At 37.9% G+C, this 27,662-nt stretch overlaps 2 protein-coding genes across 6 annotated transcripts; one reads left to right on the top strand and one right to left on the bottom strand.

Moving 5' to 3' along the window:
* Positions 1–1,339: 1,339 nt before the first annotated feature.
* On the bottom strand, positions 1,340–13,044 carry cep44 (centrosomal protein 44). Of its 4 annotated transcripts, none has more exons than XM_083538803.1 (11): positions 12,910–13,044; positions 12,638–12,810; positions 11,674–11,821; positions 11,310–11,456; positions 10,679–10,777; positions 9,489–9,641; positions 9,137–9,349; positions 8,893–8,941; positions 7,476–7,549; positions 7,075–7,112; positions 1,340–1,942 (listed from the first exon to the last, which is right to left on the bottom strand). In XM_083538803.1, exons 2-11 carry the CDS (start codon positions 12,724–12,726, stop codon positions 1,894–1,896), a joined length of 1,059 nt encoding a protein of 352 aa, XP_083394929.1. In that variant the 5' UTR covers positions 12,727–12,810; positions 12,910–13,044; the 3' UTR covers positions 1,340–1,893. The 4 variants fall into 4 exon arrangements, with proteins under 4 accessions (XP_083394929.1, XP_083394930.1, XP_083394928.1 ...); XM_083538804.1 differs by having other exon boundaries at positions 1,340–1,623; positions 1,868–1,942; positions 12,638–12,958; XM_083538802.1 differs by having other exon boundaries at positions 12,638–12,958.
* Positions 13,045–14,284: 1,240 nt separating this feature from the next.
* Positions 14,285–24,996, top strand: fbxo8 (F-box protein 8). 2 transcript variants are annotated; one of them, XM_083538829.1, is made up of 6 exons: positions 14,285–14,506; positions 17,629–17,968; positions 19,667–19,793; positions 20,046–20,164; positions 20,780–20,976; positions 22,685–24,996. In XM_083538829.1, exons 2-6 carry the CDS (start codon positions 17,637–17,639, stop codon positions 22,870–22,872), a joined length of 963 nt encoding a protein of 320 aa, XP_083394955.1. In that variant the 5' UTR covers positions 14,285–14,506; positions 17,629–17,636; the 3' UTR covers positions 22,873–24,996. The 2 variants fall into 2 exon arrangements, with proteins under 2 accessions (XP_083394955.1, XP_083394956.1); XM_083538830.1 differs by having other exon boundaries at positions 17,637–17,968; positions 22,685–23,738.
* The last annotated feature ends 2,666 nt before the right edge of the window (positions 24,997–27,662 follow it).

Genomic DNA, 27,662 nt, shown 5'->3' with positions numbered 1-27,662 from the left:
TGTTTCACTAGATTTTGGCGTGTGCTTGTAGAGATTTGTGGTCATTCAGCCAGTTAGTGAAGTCAGGTACTGATGAAGGTGAGAAGGTGAGGAGGCCTGAGGTGCAGTCAGCCTTCACGTTCACCCCGAAGGTGCTCAATAGGGACGAGTTCTATAGCAGAAGATCTTCCACTCCAATCACAGGTGTCTTGTCATGCTGGAGCAGGTTCATGTCTTCTAGTTCAATGAAAAGGAAAATTTCATGCTCCATCATCTGAAGACGTTTAATACATTTGTGTCCTAAAACCCAATAATGTCTATAGGATAGGTGTTGTTCCTCACAGAGTGGTTTCTCTGGTGTTATATTCATCACTATTCACTGATTGTTGCACCGACATCCTTCACCAATCACCTTTCATTTCATGTATTGTGAATTTTCAGGTTAAAAATAAAATGATCTATAATTAAGTAATATTTTCACATCCTTCATATTAGAATATATTTAAAATATATTTTTGCCCTATTTTATATTTATAGTTCCTTTTATTTAATTGTGATAGAAGAGTATCTGTGAGAGTGAAAGGGAAAGTTTATAGGACTGTGGTGAGACCTGAGATGTTGTATGGTTTAGAGACAGTGGCATTGAGTAAAAGACAGGAGGTGGAGCTGGAGGTAGCAGAGCTGAAGATGTTGAGGTTTTCGTTGGGAGTGACGACGATGGACAGGATTAGAAATGAGTTTATTACAGGGACAGGGCATGTAGGACGTTTTGGGTGAGGGAGGCGAGATTGAGATGGTTTGGACATGTGCAGAGGAGGGACCCCCTAATGGGAGAAGCTGAAAGAAGAAGATGAGTTCCTTTTATTTAATGCACAATTTTCCAAACAGTTGATCAGGTTCACATTTAAATCAAAGTTGTATTGTGTATATAACTACTGTATGTTTGTGACAAATACAAATGTTGAATATTAAATCTCAGTTAAAGGTAAATCAATTATAGGGTAATATTTTTAACCCATTATTTCAATAGATTTTTTTTCATTAGTTTATATAAATATATATATATATATATATATTTTTTTTTTTTTTTTAAATCCACCTTCTGAATTAAATTTTTTCTTCAGGAAGTATTAAATTTTTTTTAACTAGAGCTACAAGTGTTTATTTAACTGAAAAGGCATTTTGTGTTGGGACATTTATTTTCTACAGTAAACCGTGTAGACTTGTCCCATGTGGGCTATTTGCTTTAATAAGACTATGGAGATCATAAACCACTGCACATGAATCTAAAGCGACGTCTTTGCTGTAATTGTGTTCATTATAAAGACATAATAAATAAATTAAAAAAAACGCCGTGAGGGACTTTTGATGTCATTTATTTGCCTTGTGTGAAAACGCACATGAACATGAGTTTTTTACTTCATCTCTAAGCCAGGGCTGATAGAAAAATACAAACAGAATACAAAGTAGATTCGCCTCGTTGCTGAAAACATGGTGTTACAGCACGTCACGACCATAGAGGGCAGCAGAGAGGCGGGAATCTGAGGTACAGTGTTACAGGGACATCTACTGGACAAGGTACTTCGATAACATTCTAGTCGAAAGGCACGAAAAGGAGAAATGCAGTTCCAGCATGAATTCACACTGTGTTAAAACACACACACACACACACACACACACACACACACACACACACACACACACACACACACACACACACACACACACACACACACACACACACACACCTGAGCTTAAAAAAATAGAGGTCATAATGACACGTCACTACGAAGCAGCTTCATTACATCTTGTCCAAAAAAAAATAACACTTTAAATAAATACAGCGATGAGGAAGTTCATATCTGAGGATTTTTCAATTTCTTCAAACCTCTGCATTCATGACTGAGGATTAACTCATATTGTTGGCTCGATGTTCTTCAAAAGGCTGGACGTGTCCTTCATCCTGTAAAGCAAAAACATATGTAGATAAATGCGAGACATTGGAACGTTTTTTTTTTTTTTTTTTTTTAGGTGCCCAGTGATCCTCCTTTTTCTGCAGTGAAGCATGATGGTGGTAGTATCACACCTTCATAAAAGGTTGTTTTTAAATATTAATTAAAATTTTTATGAATATTATACTATTTGTTTGACTTAAATTTTTATATATATATATATATATAAATTTAAATCAAACAAATAGTATAATATTCATAACATTTATTGATTTCTCATATAATTATGAAAGTAACTTTTCTCTACGAAAGTCCTAAGAGGCCAAGCATTATAATGTATGGCCTCTGAGGACTTCCGTAGAGAAAAGTTACTTTCATAATTATATGAGAAATCAATAATTCTTTCACATTTTACTATTAATTAACATTTATATATTTATATATTTTTATTTAATATTTATTTGATAAAACTATAGTATTTATTTATTTTATATAATATATTATAGGAAAATAATTACGAACTATAAAGCGCACCCATATATAAGCCGCACCCACTGAATTTTACAAATATTTTTATTTTTAACATAAATAAGCCGCCATAAATGTCTACACTGAAACTAATGAACTTTACACAGGCTTCAACGAAAGACACGTTACACACGGTGTAACAGGTGAAATATGTTGCGCTTCCTTTAGGAGCATAGCGGTATTTTGGGAATAGCATGCCAGAAGTGAGCTCTCCCTTCACCCAGACTCAACGCGTTACAACGGCTTGTATCTAAACAGTAGCCGACCAAGAAAGTCATTGTTTACTGTCTTCCTCCTTCCTTTCACAACTATTTCTGTCAGGAGTTTATCTTTTGGCATCGAGGAAAACCCAGGAAAAATCCATAAATTAGCCGCGTTGTTGTTTAAACCGCGGGGTTCAAAACGTGGGAAAAAAGTAGCGGCTCATAGTCCGAAAAATATGGTACTACTAATATTCTTGTAAATATTTTAAAAGTAATTAAGGTGTTTTAAATGACGTTAATCATTAGGACACCAAACAGAACTTTTGCGCTGTTTCCACACGGACGGTTTTAATTGCCGGATGTGCACGTCATGGTGGATTTTGGTGCTGCTTTCAGACGTAGCGCATGGGTAAAACAAATGTTTAGTGATTAAAAATTATTTTTTGGTGGAGTTTATTTATTTTTTATCTAAATAAAGATGATGTTCCACTTCCTAGAAGATGTTCCACTAGATATTGGCATGTGCTTATGTATATTTATGTTCTTCAGCCACAAGGGTGTTAGTAAAGGCAGGTACTGATGTAGGTGAGGAGGCCTGGGGTGCAGTCAGTGTTCACATTCATCCCAAAGGTGTTCAGTAGGGATGAGATTAGAGTTCCATAGCAGCAAGATCTTCCTTTCCAAAACATGTAAACCAGATCTTCAAGGAGCTCACTTTGTGCACAGGGGCATCACTATGCTGGAACAGGTTTGGGTTTCCAAGTGAATGAATAAAAGTATTAAAGTGCATCTAAAAGACGTCCTGTACAATTGAGTGTCTCCATTTTTGTGGTAACAGTTTGGAAAAGAACCACATATAGCAGGAAAAGGACAGGTGACCCAATACTTTTGGCAATATAGTGTGTAATATATATATATATATACAGTGAGGAAAATAAGTATTTGAACACCCTGCTATTTTGCAAGTTCTCCCACTTAGAAATCATGGAGGGGTCTGAAATTGTCATCGTAGGTGCATGTCCACTGTGAGAGACATAATAAAAAAAAAAAATCCAGAAATCACAATATATGATTTTTAAACTATTTATTTGTATGATACAGCTGCAAATAAGTATTTGAACACCTGTCTATCAGCTAGAATTCTGACCCTCAAAGACCTGTTAGTCTGCCTCTAAAATGTCCACCTCCACTACATTATCCTAAATTAGATGCACCTGTTTGAGGTCGTTAGCTGCATAAAGACACCTGTCCACCCCATACAATCAGTAAGAATCCAACTACTAACATGGCCAAGACCAAAGAGCTGTCCAAAGACACTAGAGACAAAATTGTACACCTCCACAAGGCTGGAAAGGGCTACGGGGAAATTGCCAAGCAACTTGGTGAAAAAAAGGTCCACTGTTGGAGCAATCATTAGAAAATGGAAGAAGCTAAACATGACTGTCCATCTCCCTCGGACTGGGGCTCCATGCAAGAACTCACCTCGTGGGGTCTCAATGATCCTAAGGAAGGTGAGAAATCAGCCCAGAACTACATGGGAGGAGCTGGTCAATGACCTGAAAAGAGCTGGGACCACCGTTTCCAAGGTTACTGTTGGTAATACACTAAGACGTCATGGTTTGAAATCATGCATGGCACGGAAGGTTCCCCTGCTTAAACCAGCACATGTCCAGGCACGTCTTAAGTTTGCCAATGACCATTTGGATGATCCAGAGGAGTCATGGGAGAAAGTCATGTGGTCAGATGCGACCAAAATAGAACTTTTGGGTCATAATTCCACTAAACGTGTTTGGAGGAAGAAGAATGATGAGTACCATCCCAAGAACACCATCCCTACTGTGAAGCATGGGGGTGGTAGCATCATGCTTTGGGGGTGTTTTTCTGCACATGGGACAGGGCGACTGCACTGTATTAAGGAGAGGATGAGCGGGTCCATGTATTGCGAGATTTTGGGGAACAACCTCCTTCCCTCAGTTAGAGCATTGAAGATGGGTCAAGGCTGGGTCTTCCAACATGACAATGACCCGAAGCACACAGCCAGGATAACCAAGGAGTGGCTCTGTAAGAAGCATCTCAAGGTTCTGGCGTGGCCTAGCCAGTCTCCAGACCTAAACCCAATAGAGAATCTTTGGAGGGAGCTCAAACTCTGTGTTTCTCAGCGACAGGCCAGAAACCTGACTGATCTAGAGAAGATCTGTGTGGAGGAGTGGGCCAAAATCCCTCCTGCAGTGTGTGCAAACCTGGTGAAAAACTACAGGAAACGTTTGATCCTCTGTAATTGCAAACAAAGGCTCCTGTACCAAATATTAACATTGACTTTCTCAGGTGTTCAAATACTTATTTGCAGCTGTATCACACAAATAAATAGTTAAAAAATCATATATTGTGATTTCTGTATTTTTTTTTTTAGATTATGTCTCTCACAGTGGACATGCATCTACGATGACAATTTCAGACCCCTCCATGATTTCTAAGTGGGAGAACTTGCAAAATAGCAGGGTGTTCAAATACTTATTTTCCTCACTGTATATACTACACACACCACAGAATAATTTTGATGGACAGCTTCTTGCACTTGTGTCACATCCTTTCTGCTTTATCAAGATTTTATGTCATTTCAATGAAGATTAAATGTGTGTGATATTTTAAAACTGTTAACTTGACCTTGGTCTGATGCTGTGATTCTTCAACAAGAACGATTATGACCACACTGGGCTCACGGGACTCTTCAGAAGAGATACACAGTGACTTAAAACAATTAATTACATGATATCTAATGGTGATCAGGTGCAGAAGAACTAATTTAGGGCTTTCATGATTAAAGGACTGAACACCATAATGCCATTTCTTCCCTCCATTTCAGTAGTGCAGGATCTTACTGCATAGACTAATGACAGTCAACTTCTTTGTCCATTTATTCTGCAGGTTGTTGCGTAATAAAACGTAGAAAGGTGAAAGGGTGAATAAGAATTGCAACATATTTAAGAGGCACACGCTGTTGAAACGTTTCCTGTTTTCTTTTTTTTCTGTTTCCTGTCTTTTACCTGCACTAACCACTGTTTACAAAGTGCTTTCAGTTAATGGGTAAAAAGTGTAAAACGATACACTCATGGGTTCATCATAAAAATGTACATCTGGAAACTATTTACTTTCCTCATGTGTTTTGCAGCTGGATCAAAAACGACTAGCAGTAAACAGGCTAAGATTCTTTTAACAATGGGAATGTACATTTACATGGTTTAAAGGATAGAAGGACCAGCAGAACAATGGTAGAAAATAGTGAGATCAGTGGATCGATGGCAGAAGATAGAGATGTCAGTGGTAGAGGATAGAGAGATCAGTGGAGAAGTGGTGGAGAATGAAGAGATCAGTGGAGCAGTGGTAGAGGATGGAGAGATCAGTGGAGAAGTGGTGGAGAATGAAGAGATCAGTGGAGCAGTGGTAGAGGATGGAGAGATCAGTGGAGATGGAGAGATCAGTGAAGCAGTGGTGGAGATGGAGAGATAAGTAGAGCAGTAATAGAGGATGGAGAGATCGGAGAAGCGGTGGTGGATATGGAAAGATCAGAGAAGCAGTGATAGAGAATGGAGAGATCCGTGAAGCAGTGGTGGAGTCAGAGATCAGTGAAGCAGTGGTGGAAGATGGAGAGATCAGTGGAGATGGATAGATCAGTGGAGCAGTGGTGGAGAAGGAAGAGATCAGTGGAGCAGGAAGAGATCAGTGGAGCAGTGGTAGAGGATGGAGAGATCAGTGGAGATGGAGAGATCGGAGAAGCAGTGGTTGAGATGCAGAGATCAGTAGAGCAGTGGTGGAGGATGAAGAGATCAGTGGAGCAGTGGTGGAGGATGGAGAGATCAGTGGAGCAGTGGTTGAGATGCAGAGATCAGTAGAGCAGTGGTGGAGGATGGAGAGATCAGTGGAGCAGTGGTGGAGGATGGAGAGATCAGTGGAGCAGTGGTTGAGATGCAGAGATCAGTGGAGCAGTGGTTGAGATGCAGAGATCAGTGGAACAGTGGTGGAGGATGGAGAGATCAGTGGAGCAGATGCAGAGATCAGTAAAGCAGTGATGGAGGATAGTGTTGAGTGTTTAACTCTAATTTTGACTTTGTAGGCCAACATCAGTGTTCTAAATCTGGTGCAGGAGCTTCAGGAAGCCAGTAGAAAGCAGGCTGGGGAGCAGCAGTGGGTTGGTGACAGAGAACTAGTTGCTGGAACAGTTGCAGAGGTTTATCTTCCAGCCAGGAGCGATTCGCAATGAACATATTATTAAATCATACAATGAAGAATAAATATTCAGGTTTAAATAAGTTGTCAGCTTTGCACATGAGATCAGTTTACTGACAGACTGCTGTATCGTACTGCAGTCCACTGATTTTTCTATTGTATTTGGATTGAAGAAATATAATACTTACATACTGGCTATTCGCTCCAATCGCTCTTTAATATTCTCCTGAAAACAAAAAATAGTACAGAATAAATGATAAGACTAATAGACTGGTTAACAGGGGGTTGGATTAACGACTAAACAGATTAATAGATGAGTGGGTGAATTAATAGATATAAAGATTAACAAACAGACAAATGGAAGGATGGACAGATTGATGATTGTCTGGATTAAGGGATAAACAGACTGATGGATGGATGGATGGATGGATGGATGGATGGATGGATGGATGGATGGATGTACTGATTAATGAATAGACAGATTAGATAAACAGTTTGATGTATGTATGTATGGATGAATGAATGGATGGGACGGATAAAGAATAAATGGATAGAGAGAGAGACAGAAAGATGAACAGATTATTAATACCTCTGAGGATGATGATAACTGGTGGGCTGGGGAGGTTTGGTGTGTCATACTGGGACAACTGACTGGCTCCTTAACTAACATGAAAGAACAAGAATAGAAAAATATTCAATATATATATATATATATATATATATATATATATATATATATATATATATTTTTTTTTTTTATAAATTTTTTTCACTGCATCATATTGCGTTGAATGGAATCCGGATCGCACTGCATCAGAACAGGCGTAAATCGTATCGCATCGGTAGCTGCGTCATATGTATGTTTATTGAATTATATTATACACACACACCCCAAGGGTACCAACAATTTTGCTCACATCTGTGTGTGTTATATATATATATATATATATATATATATATATATATATGATATATTAGGGCTATCAATATTAATGCAAATTAGTTGTAACGGCACCAGTTTTGTTTTAGTTTTGCAGCACGCATTTCTGTTACCGTTTTTATTAAAAAGATAAAGAAATATAAAAGAGGCAAATCAAAAACATTTACTGCAACACATTTATTCACAATGTCCTTTCTTTACTTCCACTGAAAAAACTTTTTTAATCACTAAACATTAGTTTTACTGGTTGTTTTATTGGTGCAAGTCTCAAATCAGCACCAAAATCCGCCATGATGCACTCGTCCGTCAATTAAAACCGTCCGTGTGGAAACACTGCAGAAGTTATTTTTGGTGTCCTGATGATTTGCGTCAATTAAAACTTTCTTTCGGCTTCTATTAGGGGTCGCCACAGCGGACCATCCACATGTGTGATTTGGCACATGTTTTTACGCTGGATGCCCTTCCTAACGCAACCCTCCCCATTTATCCGGGCTTGGGACCGGCGCTAAGGCTTGTGTAACCCTAATTGCTGGGGTCGGTTCCCGGACCGGGGATCGAACCCGGGCCGCAGCGGTGAGAGCGCCGCATCCTAACCACTAGACCACCAGGGAACACTTGATGATTTGCGTCATTTAAAACACCATATTTGCTTTAGAATATTTACAAGAACATTTTGTCGTCATGTTGAGTTTGGTTTCACTAATAATAAATATTGCATAAAGTAGCACAAATATTTGTCTGTGCGCATGTTAATTAAAGTATTAAAAACTTGAAAAGTATTAATTGAAGGTACATTTAGAACAGATATAAATGTGTGATTAAAATGCGATTAATCACAAGTTAACATTAACAATATTTTAACCGATTGAAAGCCCTAATATTACTATATCATTTTTATTTTTTTTATGAATTCATCATCAGTAAGTGTTCTGTTTACTCTGGTCAATAATCTCTATTCTGCCAGGTGGTGGGAATACTCCTGATTCTAATCCATCATTTGCGTCCAATCTAAATCAAAGCTGTGGATGTGAGCATCTCTCAGGCTACATGGGCATCTCTTCCTCACCGGTCTCATCAGGATGCTGTCTCATCTCCACACTCGTTCTCATCGGATCCTGATGGAGATAAAGACGTTTTTACACACTTCTTATTAACAGCTAAAGAGGTTAAAGCTCATTAGATTAGATCTTCTCGTGAATCTTCATCACCTTGTAACTTCTGCCACGGTAATAAACACAGAATGAGTACGGACTGTGTGTCGAGGCAGCTGTAAGTCACTGACTCGGTGGATTCAGGTGACGTCTCTGTACCTGTGCACGTGTTAACGTCAGTCCCGTCTCCAGCAGAAGGACCCGGTTCTCCAGCTCCTCCCACACACTGCGCTCTACACAGATCTTTCCAGCGGTGTTCTTCTCCAGCGCCTGCACTCTCACGTCCAGCATGCTCAGCTGCTGCTCCAGTCTGCTCACACACTCCTGCAGACCTGCTTCCACTGTTCTCAACCTGCTCTCCAACACACACTCCTACAGGGGGGAAATTGTGTGAAAGTGTGTGTGCCTTTACTTATACTGTAGAGTCTTTATTTTGCTAATTGAACATTTCACTCAATCCGTGTGTATCTATCTGCATGAGACACGGATGTTTGAACGCGGTTTTTCTTACCGTCTGAGCAACAGGTCGAGGAACATCTCGATCCTGAGGTCTCCGCCTTTCGTCCTCGTCCCGATCCTCGAGCTGATCATCGGAGGAGAAGCTGACGTGAGCTGGGGTTTGGTGACCCGAGTGCCTTTCCACCAGCGACCTGCTTTTAACTAGCTGCAGCAACAAATCACATGGAACCTCGTGAGAATTTCTAATGAGTAGTGAGTGATAGACTGAATTTAACAATCCAAGCTGACAGGATTATTGGGGACATGAAGGTCCCTGCTTGCAGCAGGTCTATAGGACATGGGGTCAGAATCTAAACAACATCAATAACTTTTTAAATGTGTGTATAGATGAAAACAACGGTCTTTAGGGATCTATGAATGACTATATGGATGTATGTGTAGATGTATGCAAGTTTATTAACTGACAAATATTTATTTATTTACTTATTAAATTCAATGAAAGTCATTTAGAGCGTAAATGAGATTAGATGTTTTAAACATTAAGATGAAATGCTGGTCTTAATGAAAACTGAATAAAAATATATGATTTTAACAAAAAAAAAATAACGAAAAGTAAATAAACAAGCGTGAAATGGTTTATTTACTTTTGTTATTTTTTTGGGTAAAATAAAATATTTTCATTATATAGAATCTCAATATAGATTCTTCCTCTTGTTATTGTTATTATTTAATTATATTTTTTAATTACAGTTTAATAATTATAACAATTACCGTAACTAAACTGTAATTATCATCAACATATTGTATTTTTGATATTTTTATAAAAAAAAAAAGAAAAAAAGGTTTTTCAATTGTAATGATTATAAAAAAAATTTAAATACTAGTAATTGTACAAATTAATAAAAACTATAAATTATTTATTATAATGATTATATAAACCAATATAATGAGTAGTTTTGTTATTATTTCAGCATCACTGTAAACAGAATGTATTTCATGTGTCATTAAAAAACTAATAAATATTTTTTTAAGAAAAAATATTTAAAAAAAGCAGAGAAATCTCAATAATTATCGGAACACAGACCCTGCACACTCTGTGCTTTATGATAAATTTTTTTTCAAACACATTATTCAGTATCTACTATAAATATATCAATATTTGGAATCAATAAATTAGTACACTGTAGAGAATGGATTAAAATGATGCGATACTTAATTAAAGAACATGAATAATCTGCTTACTTTCGGGCCTGGTGTCCTCTGGGTCTCTTTGGGTGGTGAACTTTCCACAGATTTCGAGTCAGAACGAGACAGCTGCCTCCTCCTCATCTGACCAACAGGCTGGAAAATTAAAATACATTATTAACGTCTTTTTCAATCACGTTCAAAGAGTCGGTTGTGTTACGCTTACTGTTTTTATTTAATAAACACAAGCTAATTAAGGAGTAAACCACTCTGTGTAATGTGACCTGGCCTGTTCGAGCATGACAACGCCCCTGTGCACAAAGCCAGCTCCATGAAGATCTGGTGTACATGGGTTGATGCTTTGGAAGATCTTGAATGGCTTCCTAGAGTTCTGACCTCGAACCTATTGAACATGATAAATTGGAACGCTGACTGCACGCCACACCTTCTCACCTGCCTGATTTCACTAAAACCCTTAAAAAGAGCAGGAATCTCCACAAGCACACTCCAGAATCTAGTGGAAGATCTTCCCAGAAGAGTGAACGTTAACACCAAAGCTCTGGTAATAATCAAGTGTTTTGGGGTGAAGTCAAACGTGAATTGTGATGGGCATGGTCATAAACTGGTAAATTTTGTCAGGATGAGTTTGTACATCAGAAGCGAGAGAAGCGGGAAACACGAGTCACACCTTGGTGCCTTTTGTGAGCTGTTTGTGTTTGTCCGAAACGAAGCCGATGATGTCGCAGATAAGTGAGATCTTCCTCTCGGCAAAACCCAACTGCAGGAACTGCTGCTTGGTCAGCAGGGGTTTATAACTGAAGAGATCTCGCAGGACCTAAATCACAAACACACACAGGCACACACACACACACACACACACACACTGCCGTTGCTACAAGTCTAATAAAGTCAACCAACAATGTAAGAGATTCTCATAGTCAGTATTTCATTGTGCATAAAGATTATTACAATCCACTCTACACACCAGATACCGTGGTTTGTGAAAGTCTGTAGTATCTTCATAAGTGAGGGTGTAAAAACTTTTGACTGACCTTGTAAACAGACTCCATGAAGCTAAGGTCGTTTTTCCCTGTGAGCTCGATGCCGAGCTCCACCAGATGTTCAGCTACAGCAGTGGAGAAGGAGGTGAAGGTGTAGCTCATGATGGGCAGACAGCATGATGGATCTCCTTTAGATAACCTGCCATGGATGGAAAAAAATGAATCAGGGTCTCTATCAGGAGGCGGTTGCTCAGTGGTTAAACCGTTAGACTTCTCAGCACCATCAAGCTGCCACTCGGTATACTCGGTACAAAGGCATGTCCCAAATGCTAGAAATGTAAATGTATCAGGTTCATGCAAGTGTGCGGAATCTGGTGGAACAAACATCTACTAGAGCATGTTAAAGGTTACATGTCTCTCGTTTAAGTGAGTGATTCAGTGAGTCTGTAAGTGAGTGATTCAGTGAGTCTGTAAGTAAGTGATTCAGTGAGTCTGTAAGTAAGTGATTCAGTGAGTCTATAAGTGGGTTATTCAGTGAGTCTATAAGTGGGTGATTCAGTGAGTCTGTAAGTGAGTGATTCAGTGATTCTATAAGTGGGTGATTCAGTGAGTCTGTAAGTAAGTGATTCAGTGAGTCTGTGAGTGATTCAGTTAGTGAATGCGTGAGTCTGTCTTTTTTTTTTTTTATCAGTCTGTCCATCTGTCTGTCTATATTACATCTCAAAGAGCAGTTTCAAAGAGCCGATACAAATATACGATTCAAAGATCCGATTTAAAAAACCCGACTTAAAAAACCGATTCAAAAGAACAGAATCAAAAAGCGGCATCGAAGAGCCGACTCAAACAATCGCCTCAAAGAGCCGACTCATCTTCCTACTCGACTCATTAACTCGCACTTTTCCTGTTGCACCTTTACTACACCCCATTATAAATAAAGCAGTGAAACATCAATCACAAAGCTGTGATTTCCTTATTAAAGTCTACTCTTTATCTAAAAGGTAAAGGTTTATCCTACCCTTGATAATCCACATCTCTGGGGTATTTTATAGATCGGAGTGATGCTTGCAGTTTCCTCAGAGTTCCTTTCACATCACCTGTAGCCATCTTCTTCTTCTTCTTCTTCTTCACTCAAACTACACTTCCGGAGTCAAACACACTCGTCTGTTTGCCGGAAGGCTGTTAAATAAACTTCATAAATACAAACAGCGCGCTTTATTTCCTCCACGAACTGATAACAATTCAAAATATAATTATTATTATTCAGGTTCAGTTTCCTCCAATACTCACTCACTTTACTCCGACCTACGAGTAAGAACAGATTATAGTTACATTCCAATTCGCTCAGTACACCCTACATAAGTGCACTACCTAGTGTACCAAATTAATGCATTATACACCCTACATAGTGCACTAGGAGAGAGAACCGGAAGACATTTTAGTTCAGACCGCTTTGTCCGGTTTCTATGCAGTGATCCGTTTTTAACGCTAGGTGCAGATTCACATTGACACATTCGCAAAAAAATACTTTCATTGAATAAAAACAAAAACTGTCTTTCTGTCTATTAATTTTGTTCGTATTTCTGTCTGTCTATCTATTTCATCTGTCTGTCTGTCTGTCTGTCTGTCTGTCTGTCTGTCTGTCTGTGGGTCCATCCATTTCATCTTTCTGTCCATCTGTCTAAATATCTAATTCATATTTCTCTCTGTCTGTCTGTCGGTGGGTCTATCCATTTTATCTGTCTGTCTGTCTGTCTGTCTGTTTGTCAATGTCACCTGTCTGTCTGTATATCTAATTCATATGTCTGGCTGTCTGGCTGTTTGTCTGTCTGTCAATTTCACCTATCTGTCTGTATATCTAATTCATCTGTCTGTCTGTCTGTCCATGGGTCCATCCATTTCACCTGTCTGTCTGTCTGTCTGTCTGTCTGTCTGTCTGTCTAAATATCTAATTCATCTGTCTGTCTGTCTTTCTGTCTATCTGTCTGTCGGTGTGTTTATCCATTTCATTTGTCTGTCTAAATATCTAATTCACCTGTCTGTTTATAGGTCTGTCTGTCTGTCTGTCTGTCTGTCTGTCTGTCAATCTATTTATATAACTATCTACTTTATCTGTCTATCTGTGTTAATCTATTTCACTTGTCTGTCTGTCTGTGGGTCTTTTATACCTACAAAAATGTAATTTAAATATCATTTCACTTAAACTTTCCTGCGCTTTTAACTGTAATAACGTATTACATCTTAACCAATTGATCAAATTTAGCTTCCTGAAATATACCAGGTAATAAAATATAATATAAATCAATATAAATGATCATAAATACATATTTACAACTTGCATTATTTTTTTATTAATTGTAAATGTTTAATTTTTTCTTACTCATCCTGAAAGACTACACTCAATCGAAAGTGCGGATGTCATTCTTTAGATAAAGGGAATGACGTCACTTCCAACTAAAACAACGAACGTCAAAATTGACAACAGAGCATGCCAAGTTGGAATTTTTTTTTTTTTTAATGCAAAAAAAAAATGAACAAGCCCCTATTTTCGATATTTCCCCCATTAGAAAAGTGTTTATTTACAAACGAAATGATTTTAATTGCATTTTCCTTTGATAATAAATGCTGTTCGTATAATGACAAGTGGGCGTGGCTAAGCGGAAGAGGGGGCGTGGCCGAGCGGATTAAAGCTGATTCGAGCGTCAGAGTGCGAAGTCGCTCAGGGAGCAGCGGGAGTTCGTGGAGTTTGGACGCCGGGCGACTGTGCTGGAAATGCGCCCCTCGCTTGAGTGCGGAGCCTGAAGGACATTTTCGCTCCGTGAACGCACAGACCGGCGCTTTTCTTTCGTCGCGGCGGCGGTAGAATTAAAGCCCCAACAACACACAGGTAAGGTGGTGGGCGGTGCCGCCCCCTAACAATACGTGGTGAAGTGGCGTTTGGAGGAGCCAATCAAATAGCTAGTTGGCTTGATGGACTTGTCTGTGAGCCAATCGCGTACTCAGAGGGCGGGGCTTATGGGTGTACGTCAATCTAACTTGGCATGGAATGGCGACTTTGTTGTTGCTGTTTTGGAGCGAAATCAAAGCAAAACAGTTCGGATTTGTGTTTTTCATCTTTTTACCGCTTCGTTAGGATTTTTATTGGTTTTTATTTGGTATTAAAACATGACTTTAGACCTGAGTTTGAGGCCAGCAGTCAGAATGCAAATGTAAACAAACGATCTGCTATAGCAGGTGTCCTGAGTGACCTGAAGAGTGTGTGTGTGTCTGTGTCTGTGTGTGTCTGTGTGTGTGTGTGTGTGCCTGAATTTGCCTGAATGATTGTGCACATACATAATGCTGATTCAGTATTTACTCTAAACACATGTGTTGACTAAAATTACCAGAAATCTCAGAACAGGACTACAGTCTGTGTGTGAGTGTGTGAGTGTGTGAGTGTGAGTGTGTGAGTGTGAGTGTGAGTGTGTGAGTGTGTGAGTGTGTGAGTGTGTGAGTGTGAGTGTGTGAGTGTGAGTGTGTGAGTGTGAGTGTGTGAGTGTGTGAGTGTGTGAGTGTGAGTGTGTGAGTGTGTGAGTGTGTGTGTGAGAGTGATTGAGTGAGTGTGTGTGTGAGAGTGTGTGAGTGAGTGAGTGTGTGAGTGAGTGAGTGTGTGTGTGTGAGAGAACACGTTGAGATGCACAACATTCACCTCTCAATTCCTTGTCTCTCACAATCATAAGTTTGGAATCTCGAGGCAGAATCTGATCATATGATCCATTTTTAATTGATATAATTGTGTTGTGTCTGATGTGAATTATTGTCCTGTTCTGTCTACATGAAGATCTACGTTTGCATTCGCACTCATATCCATGGTATTTGGCAGACTTTAATTTACAGTATTTCACAAAATCTCTTCTCCAGGGAGAATACTATAGAAATGAAACATATTTTAGAGTCTCATTGTGCAGTTTGTATAAAGTACAGATTTACTGTCCTCTAAAAATAACAACATGCAGACATTACTGTCAAAATAACTGGCAACAAAAGTGAGTACACCCTCAGTGAACGTGTCGGAACTGTGCTATGTTTTGTTATGTTGCACTGTTTTCATCCTCCTGGGCCTGGAATTCACCAGAGCTGCACAGGTAGTTGCTGTAATCCTCATCCACGCCTCCATAATGACATCAGAGACAAACTTTTCCACTCCATCACCTTCAGCTTTCTCAGCAAGGCACTCGTCATCTTGTTTAGGGTCGTTATTATGTTGGAAAACTGCAGTTCGTCCCAGTCTCTGAAGTGAGGGCATCATGTTCTGCTTCAGAATCTCACAGTACATGTTGGAATCCATGTTTGTGCCACCACCATGCTTGACTGTAGACAAGACACAAATAGTCTTGTTACTCTTCCTCACAGACACCATCTGAGCCAGAGAAGTTTATGTTGGACTCATCAGACCACAGGACATGGTCCCAGTAATTCATACTCTTGGACAGTAAACGGTTTGTGGTTCTTGTGAGGAGCTTCAGAAGAGGCTTCCTCCTTGTTGTTTCAGTGTGTGGAGTATGGTCTGAGCACTGGAAAGTGGACCTTCTGCAACCTCTAAAGCACTCATGAAGTGTTTTATGAAGCAGCTTTTGCACCTGACGCACAGCACGAGGACTCAACTTCTCTGAAGGACCCTTGAGAGGTGTTCTGAGTGGAACCCGTGTTGGAAAACATCTGTATGACCCTGACCACTGTACTGTAACTCAGTTTCAGGGTGTTTTTGATCTTCTTACAGCCTCAGCATCTTTGTGGAGAGCAACAATTCAAATTCTCAAATCTTCAGAGACTCTTTACCATGAGGTTCCATGGAGAACATCCAGAGAAAATTTGGACTCGCACAGAATTTGAACTGCTCTAATACACGATACACACATTTGTCTGGTTCTGTCAAGCAGACAAAAACATGAACATGATGAATAGGACACGTGACTTTCCCCAGTTACACCACGTACAGCCGTTCTCACCTGAGGGTGTACTCACTTTTGTTACCAGTTATTTAGACAGTAATGAGCTCTCAACCTTTAGAGAAGTTTCACTCTTAACCTCCTGAGCTACCACTTTCCTACTGCTGATCACATCACATCTGTTTATCCATCTCTCTGTCTTTTTATCTACAGATTCTATCTATCTTACCTGTCTGGCTTGTGTCTCTGTCTATCAGTTTATCTGTAAGTGTAAAATATCTGTCCACTTATTTTCTTACTTTCTTGTCTTTTTTTTTTTTTTTTTTGTTTTTTGTTTTTTTTTATAAACGTTTACTGAAAATGATGAAATGAACATTGAATGATGGAAATGTTACTGAGCAGGTCCAATAGCTTCTCTCTGAGTCATCACACACACACACACACACACACACACACACACACACACAAAATAAGGAACCTTTGTTTATGTATTATTTTTTCTTGTTCTTTTTATACTCCATGCACGAATATAGCCTTTGATCTATACGATGCCACTTAGTTGAACCACGGATTCTGATTGGTCAAAAGGTTTTGACTCATTTCCTGTTTTCGCAGTCGCGATCAGGGTTTTGCGTTTACTACTGCGTCATGGTTTCTACAGCAATGACTTGATAGTATTAAAAGTATATTCTGTTGCGTTTTATGTACAGCTTCAAGTAGCTCTCTTGAAGGCAAGATTTCTTGACAATTCTGCATGTCGGCGTGAATAAAGGAATTCGCTCATTGTGCGTTTCTCAAATACAAACTTAAAAAAATTAATAAATGTAATTAAATGTAAAAAACACACACTTTATACACCTCTGTATTACCCCAAATGGGGTCTAACAAATGTCAACTAATTAAATTTTTCCATTTTTAATTTTTTTTTATTTTATTTTTTTTTACTCCTGAATTTGGACCAACAGATCTGAAGTGCATCCTTGTAGATAAAATGTCCCCATGAGGATGGGAATTTCTAATGTTGTGGGGACATTTGCCTGGTCCGAATATGGGAAATAAGTGTGTGTGTGTGCTGGTTCAGGTCTGCAGATGGGTCAGGGCCTGTGGAGGGTGGCGAGGAACCAGCAGCTGCAGCAGGAATACAGCGAGCAGTGTTTCCTCCAGCGCAGCGAGCGTCGGCGCAGGATGACCGAGCTGCTGAACGAGACGCCGCCGCACTCGCGCCGTGTGCCACAGTGTCACGCCGACATCGGGCACCTGCTGCGAACGCGCAAGGCCAAAGAGGAGCAGGGCTTCATAGACCTGGACATGCTGCCCCCTGAGCTCAGCATCACCATCCTGTCCTACCTGAATGCCACCGACCTGTGCCTGGCCTCCTGCGTGTGGCAAGACCTGGGCAACGACGAGTACCTGTGGCAGGGGTGAGTGTGTGTAAATCTACAGCTGTGTCTGCCTATCCGTCTGCCCGTCTGTCTACCCGTCTGTCTGTCCATTTTTCCATCCGTCCACATACATGTCCGTCGCGAGAAAATTAAACGGATCACCCCATTAAAGAACAGAAAAGTTTAAACTATCCAATCACCTACATACCCATACATGCATCCATATTTCCACATACCCATCTATCCATCTTTTTGTCCACAGATCCATCTGTCCCATCATTCAAATTCAAATCTAGCAGATTAGATTCAACTTTGTCATTATACAAAGCCAATGAAATGCAGTTAACATCTAAACAGAAGTGTATCGGCGGCCTGTTTACAAACCTAAATCCCATCCATCTATTCATCTGCGCACCCATCCGTCTGTCCACATACCCAGTCTTCCACTGAACCACCAATCTGTCCACTTATGTTCATTCATCTATTCATTCAATCGTTTTTCCACCAATTAATCCCTCCTTCCGTCCATCATGATTGACCTCTTGTGCCATCATTTATCCCTCCGTCTCAATCAGAAGTGGTCGTCATTAAGATATTACACTTTTAAACAGAGGTTCATGTTTAAATCCTTACTAAGCCATCACTCCTGGGCCCCTGTGCAAGGCCCCTAAACCTCTTCGCTGCTCCGGTGTAGGAATGAGAGGCAATTCTGAATAAGGACACGTGCCTTAAATACTCATATCGTGACCTTTTTATCGTGTTGATTCATTTTAATGTAACTTCCATTTTCAACTATTAATCAGTGTATTCACACAAGCAGCCGGCGCAGAACCGCTAAAGTGGAAAAACTAACGTGAAACCATGCGAAAGTTTCTTTATCTGAATATTTTGTAATAAATTATATTATCGCTATAGAATAAATGTACAAACACTTTTCTCTTCTGATACTTCAGCATTACGGGGAAAAACTCACTCTGAATGAGCATCGTTTTAATTTCATTTTATTTATTTATTTATTTATTTACTAGTGCAAAGTAAATTAAAAGTAAGTTGTTTCCTTTATAGAAAAGGTCACATTTGTGAAAACTAAACCCTTTTAGTGCATTGTTTGCTATAATACATCAAAATGCAAATATATAAATAAAAATACTGTGTATACAAATACATTTCAGTTTTTTTCTAAAAAAGTAAATGCACTGTACAGTGTAAAAGCTGGCACTACAGAGGGGGTGACTCTGCCTGATTAACTTTAAAAAATGCGGAAAATAAACTCCGTATTGCCAGAAATAAAGTCGGAATTAGGCACATTTTTCATTTAATTTTTTTTGTGGAGGAAACTGGATCCTATATGAATCTTTTCTTCGCCCTTTGCTGTTTTTTTTTTCTTTTTCCATCTCTCCATTTTTCATTATGCAGTGTTTGTTTACTCGCCCAGAGCGCTCCAGAGTTTAACAAGTGGTGCGTCAGTAATAAAGGTCCGTGGGGAAACACAATGCTCCATGTGTAGTGAAAGGGACTGAACGATGCAGAGTGATTTATTTAATAAATTAAAAAAAAATGTATTTTATTTAATTCAGGTTTTTTTTTTTTTTTTTTTTTTAAATATACATCTTGGGTTTTTTTATTTTTAATTTTTATTATTTATTTATTTTTTATGCTTGATCCTGAAAATTTTTTTATTGTGTTTTTTTCTCTCTCTCTCTCTCTCACACCCTCCCCTCCCCTTTTCTCTTTCAGCTTGTGCAAGTCCACTTGGGGTCACTGTTCCATCTACAACCGTCTTCTTCCCCCCGGCTTCTCCTACAGAAAACTCTACATGCAGCTTGATGAAGGAAGCTTGACGTTCAACGCTAACCCTGAGGAGGTGAGCAGAACCGGCACGCCACGTTCTCACGATAACACGCCTGCTTCTTTTCACCGCTAAGATCAGAGGCCGGCGTCGGGTCGCTCCAGCGTTCTGGTTAACGACGTGAGAGCCTGCAAGCCGTTCATGTTTTATAGCTTTGTGAATGTCATTAGCTAAAGTCACACTGCTTTTCGGGTTCTACTGCATGTTTTCGACCTGATTATCTCTCTCTTTCTCTCTCTCTCTCTCTCTTTTTCTTTCTGTGTGTAGGGTATCGCTTACCTCATGTCCAAAAGCATTCTCCTGGACCATCCGAAGGAAATCGCCAAGTTTATATTTTACACCAGAACGCTGAACTGGAAGATGCTGCGTATTTATCTCGACGAACGGTTTGTTACTCAATCTTTCTGTTTCTCTTTTAGGGTTTTTTGTGTATTTTTATTTATTTATTTATTTATTTTATTTTTTGTTTTGTTTTGTTTTTTGTAAGGACTAGAACACTTAAGTATTCCTATTACCCCAATCCCCCCCCCATCCAATATATTCATTTTATATTAAAAAAATTTATAAATAAATAAATATGTATGGCCTTAAATATTCATTTAAAATATTAAAAGAAGAAAAATATATTTTTCCAGGTCACAAGCTGTAGCATACAGGGGGCTTTATGGCCTTTTATGAGTAGAAAAAATATAAATTTGTAAAATTTCTTAAAATAAATTTTTTTTTAAGATATTTAATTTATTTATTTTATTTTTACTTTAATGGTCACTGCATACCGTGAAATTGCAAATTTTACTTATTTATTTATTTATTTTTTTTTTTTCCTCTTTCCCACCCCTTTCTTTAAAGATGCAACAAATACCGATGACCTTCTTATTACCATTTTTATCTACTGACTGGTGAATGTAATCATAAAATCTGAAATCTAGTTATTTAGCCGCCATTATAAAAGCAGTATTATTGAATTCCCCCCACCCCCTTCTGTTTGAACCCCCCTGTAGCCGAGACGTGCTGGATGAGCTGGTCACGCTACACAACTTCAGTAACCAGTTCCTCCCCAACGCGCTGAGGGACTTCTTCAGACACATCCACGCGCCCGAGGAGCGCGGCGAGTACCTGGAGACGCTCATCACCAAGTTCTCACACCGTTTCTGTGCCTGTAACCCCGCGCTGGTCCGGGACGTCGGCCTCACGCCCGGTGAGTCGCAACAAAAAGATCACGATAATTATACTCTCGAAGACCATCACAACAATATTCTTTGTGCGATCTGTACAAATCTGATGGCAAAAAAAATTTTTTATATACATTTTAATAATTAAAAAAAAATTTCATGACATTCCTATTTAAAAAAAATTACAATTTTCTTTTTACAAAAAATAACATGCTTATTATATCACAACAAATGCACTATTATCAGATTGATCACAACTCTATTATATCACCCTGTTGCCCAGCCACAGTTCTGTAAGATTATTCGTTTTATGCCGCATTTTATGTAAGAATACATTTATTTTTAATTTTTTGTCTTTACATGGTGAAGATCCTTAAATTAATTCTTGTGGCTCATTAAGTTTATAAATAAAAAATAATAAAATACAAAATTATAAATGAAAATAATGCTGCTTGTAATGTCAATATTGTGATAAATGATGTCACAGTACGCTTGAATTGATCATCTCGTCATTTTTATTGATTTTTTTTTTTGATGAAGAGAAAATTCTATTAAACAATTTTTTTTAATTATTTGATGAAGCCTTTTGATTGGATGTTTATTTTGCGTCTTAAAAGAAAATTATTAAATTTTGATAATTTATAGGTTTTCTTGTTCTAGATGCACAAAATAAAAGTATAATCCAAATTTTTTTTCCCCCCAAGTTTAATACTAAATCATTTTGATTCTTGTATTGTACAAAATAGAAAAAAAAGCTAAAACATTGTTGATAAAGCACTATTTTTATATATATATATATATATATATATATATATATATTTTTATTTTTTATTTTTTTTAAATAGCTAAAATATATTCTCCTTGTAAAAAAAAAAAAAAAAATTATATAATATAGTGCTTTATCAACAATGTTTTAATTTATAAAATTGTTTTTTTATTTTACTTTTTTTTTTTTTTTTTACTAAGAATTAGAAAAAAATTAATGTACTTGTAAGTTATTGGGGGGGGGAGAAAAAAGAATGCTTCACAAAACCTTTTTTTTTTTTTTTTTTTTTTTTTTTTTTTTTTTTTAAAAAGACTCCCAGACTCTCTCTTTCAGGAAACCGATCCGGGACAGAGACATGTGATGAAGCAGAGATTCTGATTCCATGTTGAATTGGACTTTATTTATTCTTCTAAAACTTCACATAGTGTTTTTTAAATTGTTTGTTTGTTATTGACTTTAACAATTTTTATTTATTTAATTTTTTAAATAAATGGTCATTTTTCTTCGTGTATATAGTCACGTTTTAAGTCACATCTTGTCATGAGAATCCCTAAAGCGTAACCCGGGCCACGTCAGTCCAAATTTCCAAAGCGCTGGAGACTCCTTCCATGGACATCTCCTTAAATAAGAGCAGTGTTTATACGTGGTTTTCGTAAATCGCCCAGCCTGCTAATCCTTATGCGCTGTTCCTATAGCAACAAGCAAATGATTCGGCACGTTTCTGACCAATCGGATTTGAGTAAGCTTGGCTTGGCTTTATAGCCGTGGCTGTCTTCTCTAAAGCCACAGTAAAGTCTGCAGGATTATAGTGTTAGCAGAGTGACGGCTGTCTAACCTTTTTCACGTGTTTATAAAGACGTTCTCTTTGGGTTTCTTCAGGACATGGGGGCGGGGCTTAGGCCAGAGAAATCTATCAGCATCAATTATTATGTCTAAGTATTGAAAAATACGTTTTCGTTGTGTTGCAGATGCCGTGTACGTGCTGTGCTACTCGCTCATCCTGCTTTCCATCGACCTGAGCAGCCCGCACGTGAAGAACAAGATGTCGAAACGCGAGTTCATCCGGAACACGCGCCGCGCCGCACAAAACATCAGCGAGGACTTCGTGGGCCACCTGTATGACAACATCTATCTGATCGGCCATGTCGCCGCCTAGCAGATGACTCGCGCACACACACCACAAACGCATAACACCGGCACCGGCCAATAAAACACTCGGCTACGCCACTGAAACGCTTATGCGAAATGGACGCTGACCTCTAGAGGTGTTCTTTAGTATAGCATAGGGAAAGCCAGACAGCAACACACACAATCACACACGCGCAAACCACCGGTTGCCTTAGCAACCCGAGGCGGAAAAGGGTAGCATCTCAAACGCAGCTGAAAAACCACGCAGAGCCATGTAGCTACTCGACGCGAAACTCGTGTTTGCCCGCTTATAAATATTCCAGACGTCTGGTCCGTTAATGAAGCCATTTCTCTTGTTTTTTGTTTGTTTTGTTTTTTCTCCCGCTCCACGTCTCCGCCTCTTTCCTCTTCGTTTTTATATCCATTAAAAAAAAAAAAAAAAGATCCGGATAGAACCGAAGAGCCTTTTGATATATTTTTTTGATGGCAATGATGAAGGAAATCGAACCTAATAATCACCACACGTGTGAGATTATAACGGAGCACACGTAACGAGGGGCGAAACCCCACATGGATATGAAGATTCATGTTCAGCCTGGTTCCCCAGAGGGCCTCGGGTTGCTCATCGGGTGTTTTCTGGTTTTCTCCCACGGCGTATTTGTAAATAAGGTGTGAATACGTGCAGGGCGTCTCATCGTCCAGGCTGTTGCTCCGCCCCACACCCGTGATGATCCCTTTATCTTAAATACAAGTGGAATTCTAACACTGTCGAACCTTTTTTATTTTTTTTTATTTATTTATTTTTTCTCGTCTAGACGTCTAGCCCAACGGACTCGATTTTTCTGCAATCCCTCCATCCTTGTTCGCTGTCTAACACCACCGTGTGTATGTGTAGCTTCCCCCTCACACACACACACACACCCTCAAGCTGCCTATATATTCCGTCGTTGCTTCTGCTGTGTTGCAGTTCGGCCGCTGAAGAGCACTTTAACCCAAGGAAATCTTTTTATCTGTCATATTGTATATATTCTCTCTCTCTCTCTCTCTCTCTCTCTCTCTCTCTCTCTCTCTCTCTCTCTCTCTCTCTCTCTCTCTCTCTCCTTTCTGGGTTTATGCACATCCAAAAGAGCTCCACAGTAGTGCCAATCGTAATGCTGTAAAGGAAGCGTGCGCACTGACTCGACCTCCTACACGTTCTCGTATGTAGTGTGTGTAATACGACCCGATTTTATTTGCACATCATGTACATATTTAAGAGGTTTATATAGAAATATATATATAATTTTATTTTTCAATATTTTAGCTACTTTTTTTTTTTGTTTTTAAATAAACGTTCCCTTTTTATTAATGCGGGACTTCTGCCTTTTTGCACTTAGGACATTTTTTGCCACGTCTCCTCCTCCGTCTCGTACACGCGGACACACGCACTCATAAACCACTCACATCGCTGATGTCCTTCATCAAGAAGTAAACGAACACTAACGATGCGAACAAAAGTCCCGTTTGTATCTGGTGACTTTTTATTTTTTTATTATTAGTTCTTTTTTATTATTTTACTGTTCTGGAAAGAAATTCTAGAGGAATCCATTCGATTCCACTTGATCACATGATTTGGCTTTATTATTATTATTATTATTATTATTATTAGATGCCTGTAGGAGGCTTGTGCCTGTAAACCCTCGCACTATATTTTCAGCACATGTCCCTTGATCATTCGAGCTGAACGTGGTTGAGCATCGAGAGTAAATACGTGTCACATGCACTAGACATGAAGATCTAACGGACTCCGTGAAGACACCATGGAGTTCGTTCACACTTTTTAATTTTCCTTTTTTTTTTTTTTCTCGTGATACCGGCACATGCCTATTTATTCTTTTGTTTGTTTGTTTTTTTTTGTTTTTATAAATCTTTCCAAGAGGCCTTACAGGACAGAACAATGAAAGATCATGACAAATGAAGTTCTGCTGACAGCAGAAAAATCCCCAACGATGAACTGACGCCGTTTGAACAGATTTATTTAATAATATTAGCAAATGAATGAATTAAAAATGCTAATTGTTTTGTTTAAGAGGTTTCTGAATGATGACACTGGACTAAATACTTCTAGATTGTATACAAAAATTAAATAAAATGGTGCAAAGCATAAAAACAATCCTGTGTTTGGAGCTTTTTACACAGTTGTATAAAAAGTCTGTTTCACTTGATTTAGCAGGACAATGCTCCTGTGCACAAAGCCATCTTAATGTAGATATACTGTACACAGGTGGGAAGATGTGGGAAGATTTTTTTTATTTCTTTATCACTTTTAGCAATGCACATTGTCTCAAAGCAGCTTTTATAATTGTGTTTGTCCCTAATGAGCGAGCCTGTGGCGAGGATCAGCTTCCTGAGAACGTGCATGTGAATGTCGACTGCACACCAGACCTCCTCACCTCACCTACAACCATACATGACTTTACTAACATCCTGCTGACTGATGACACACACCCTGAAATCGAGTGGAACATTTTCCCAGAAAAGTGCAGGATACTATAACTAAATGTGGACTGGAGAATTTGGATCTTCTGCTCAGGTGTCCACAAATCACTTCACTGAGGAAAGTACCATGTTTCTGCTAAATGATGTGTAATTATGGAAAATTTCTTTGAATCTAAAAAAAAATGTTAATTATGTATTAATAAGGATCAGTGATTAGAGCTAAAATTCAGAATAGAATTACTGATTTCTAAAATAATATTTAGAATAAAACTACAACGTAAAGAAGAGGAAATAAACTGAAATAAGGACTGTTTTATTGTTCTATACACGAAGTCAAACTTGTAGGAAAAGCAAATATTTATTAGGGTTAAGGTTATTATTAAAGGGCGGAGTTAGGGGCGGGGTTTTTGCCTCATCGTTTTGATCGCGACTTCAAAAGTACATATTTATAATATATATTTGTAGTATTGGGTTTGGAGCATTGTTGTTTTAAGTTTAATACATTCAAATGCTCAAATATTAGCATATAAAATACATCAAATGTAAATAGAAAATAGTCGCTAATGACGTTACTGAGATTTTATTCAATTAGTCACATTTTATTTTAATAAATGTTACCTATATTTATTATTTCATTCATTTTAATACGCATATATATATATATATATATATATTTATAAACCGTACAAATCTCTTTGTAAGAAAGTAAGCACGTTCATTGTTCAGATTTTCAATTTTTTATTTATTTATTTATTTATTAATTTTTTTTTAACCAAGAGCGGCTTTTCAATACAAACACACACACACACACACAAATACACACACACACACACACACACACACACACACACAAACACACACAAATACACACACAAATACACACACACACACACTCTGCTGGAAAAAAAGACGTGAGAATGTTTCTGCAAAACTGTTAAAATATAAAAAATGTAAAAGTCGGTGTAATATCCGGTTTCTCTATGAACCGTTCTTTCTTTATCTCTTTATTTGCACGTTATAAACGCTATCATTATTCATTATTTTATCATAAGAAATGTAAATTATTTTTTTATGTATATATTGATTGATTATTAATTATATTCGTATCATTGCACATTGTTTTAAGATTTTTTCTTCGCCACTTTTTTACGCATTTTTCATTGATCATTTTTATGCAACTTACATTTTATTTCTAAACTTATCCGAAATTATTTGTATTATGAAGTATTCTTTGTGGTGTCACGAAAATGAGGGAATAAATAAATACGGGCTAAACAACGCAAACTGATCAAAATGGTCATTATGAAGAGAAATAATCGGGGAATTTGGTCTAAAAAAGGGTCTTTTTTTGTTTTTTGTTTTTTTCTTGCCATGACCATTTTTATTTAGAAAATGAAATAAATTACTGAACTGTTTTTCTTATATATATATATATATATATATATATATATATATATATATATATATATATATATATATATATATATATATAATCTCTAATTTGCTCAATTAAAATGTAAAAAAAATACATATTATTATTTTTTTAATTGCTGTTAAGGTTGGGTTTTTTTTTGTTTTTTTGTTTTTTTGTTAAAATATTGAAATGAATAAATTCTGCACTTTCTTTTGATTGTGGAGATGCTGGACTGAGGTGAATGACTGAAGGTCAGGGAGGAGATGGAGTTGATTTTCACTGCTGCTCCAGGTTGGAGCTGATGTCTCTGCTGTGTTTATCAGAGCTTTATTGGGGAAAGGCTGTTTATGTGAGGTGACGTGTGCATTAATGGCGAGGCTTGGCCTGTAATTTGGCATGATTGATGAAGTCCTTATGTGCAGGAGAGCTGCAGATCGTCAACACAAAAACCCGAGACAACGAGTGAACGAAGAAAAAAATAAATGGGGGAAAAAAAAAGGGAAACGTAAAAGGACTCGAGTGCAAAACATGAGTCAGAACCGAATTCCGAGAGCTTTAATTAAACTTAAAATATAAATAATATATAATAAATAAATAATAACAATAATATTACTCAGAACGCAAATAATAATAAATAAATAAAACGTGTTTAATTTATTATTTTATTTATTATTATTATTATTTTTTTTGTAAAAGTAGTAATAGTGCGTATTACTTAAATATTTTTAAGTATTTCTATTATATATTTATAAATATTTTTAGATTCAATTATTATATTAACAATAAATAGGTAATATTCAAATGAGTTATATTGGGGCGCTATAGTTTCTCTCTTTCTCTCAACCACACACACACACACACACACACACACACACACACACACACACACACACTGGTTAAACTACCAATACGCATTTTTGATGTAT

Source organism: Silurus aristotelis (assembly GCF_946808225.1).
Source record: "Silurus aristotelis genome assembly, chromosome: 4".
NCBI classification, from domain to species: Eukaryota; Metazoa; Chordata; class Actinopteri; order Siluriformes; family Siluridae; genus Silurus; species Silurus aristotelis.
Note: the sequence above shows the minus strand (reverse complement) of the source record. Positions and strands in the feature narration are given on the sequence as shown.

Coding starts and splice junctions, on each gene's coding strand:
- cep44 (XM_083538803.1), bottom strand. CDS start 12,726: ATGGCTACAGGTGATGTGAAAGGAACTCTGAGGAAACTGCAAGCATCA. Junction 11,822..12,637: donor AGAGATGTGGATTATCAAGG/GTAGGATAAACC, acceptor CATCCATGGCAG/GTTATCTAAAGGAGATCCAT. Junction 9,350..9,488: donor CTCGACCTGTTGCTCAGACG/GTAAGAAAAACC, acceptor TCCCCCCTGTAG/GAGTGTGTGTTGGAGAGCAG.
- fbxo8 (XM_083538829.1), top strand. CDS start 17,637: ATGGGTCAGGGCCTGTGGAGGGTGGCGAGGAACCAGCAGCTGCAGCAG. Junction 17,969..19,666: donor GACGAGTACCTGTGGCAGGG/GTGAGTGTGTGT, acceptor TTTCTCTTTCAG/CTTGTGCAAGTCCACTTGGG. Junction 20,165..20,779: donor CGTATTTATCTCGACGAACG/GTTTGTTACTCA, acceptor ACCCCCCTGTAG/CCGAGACGTGCTGGATGAGC.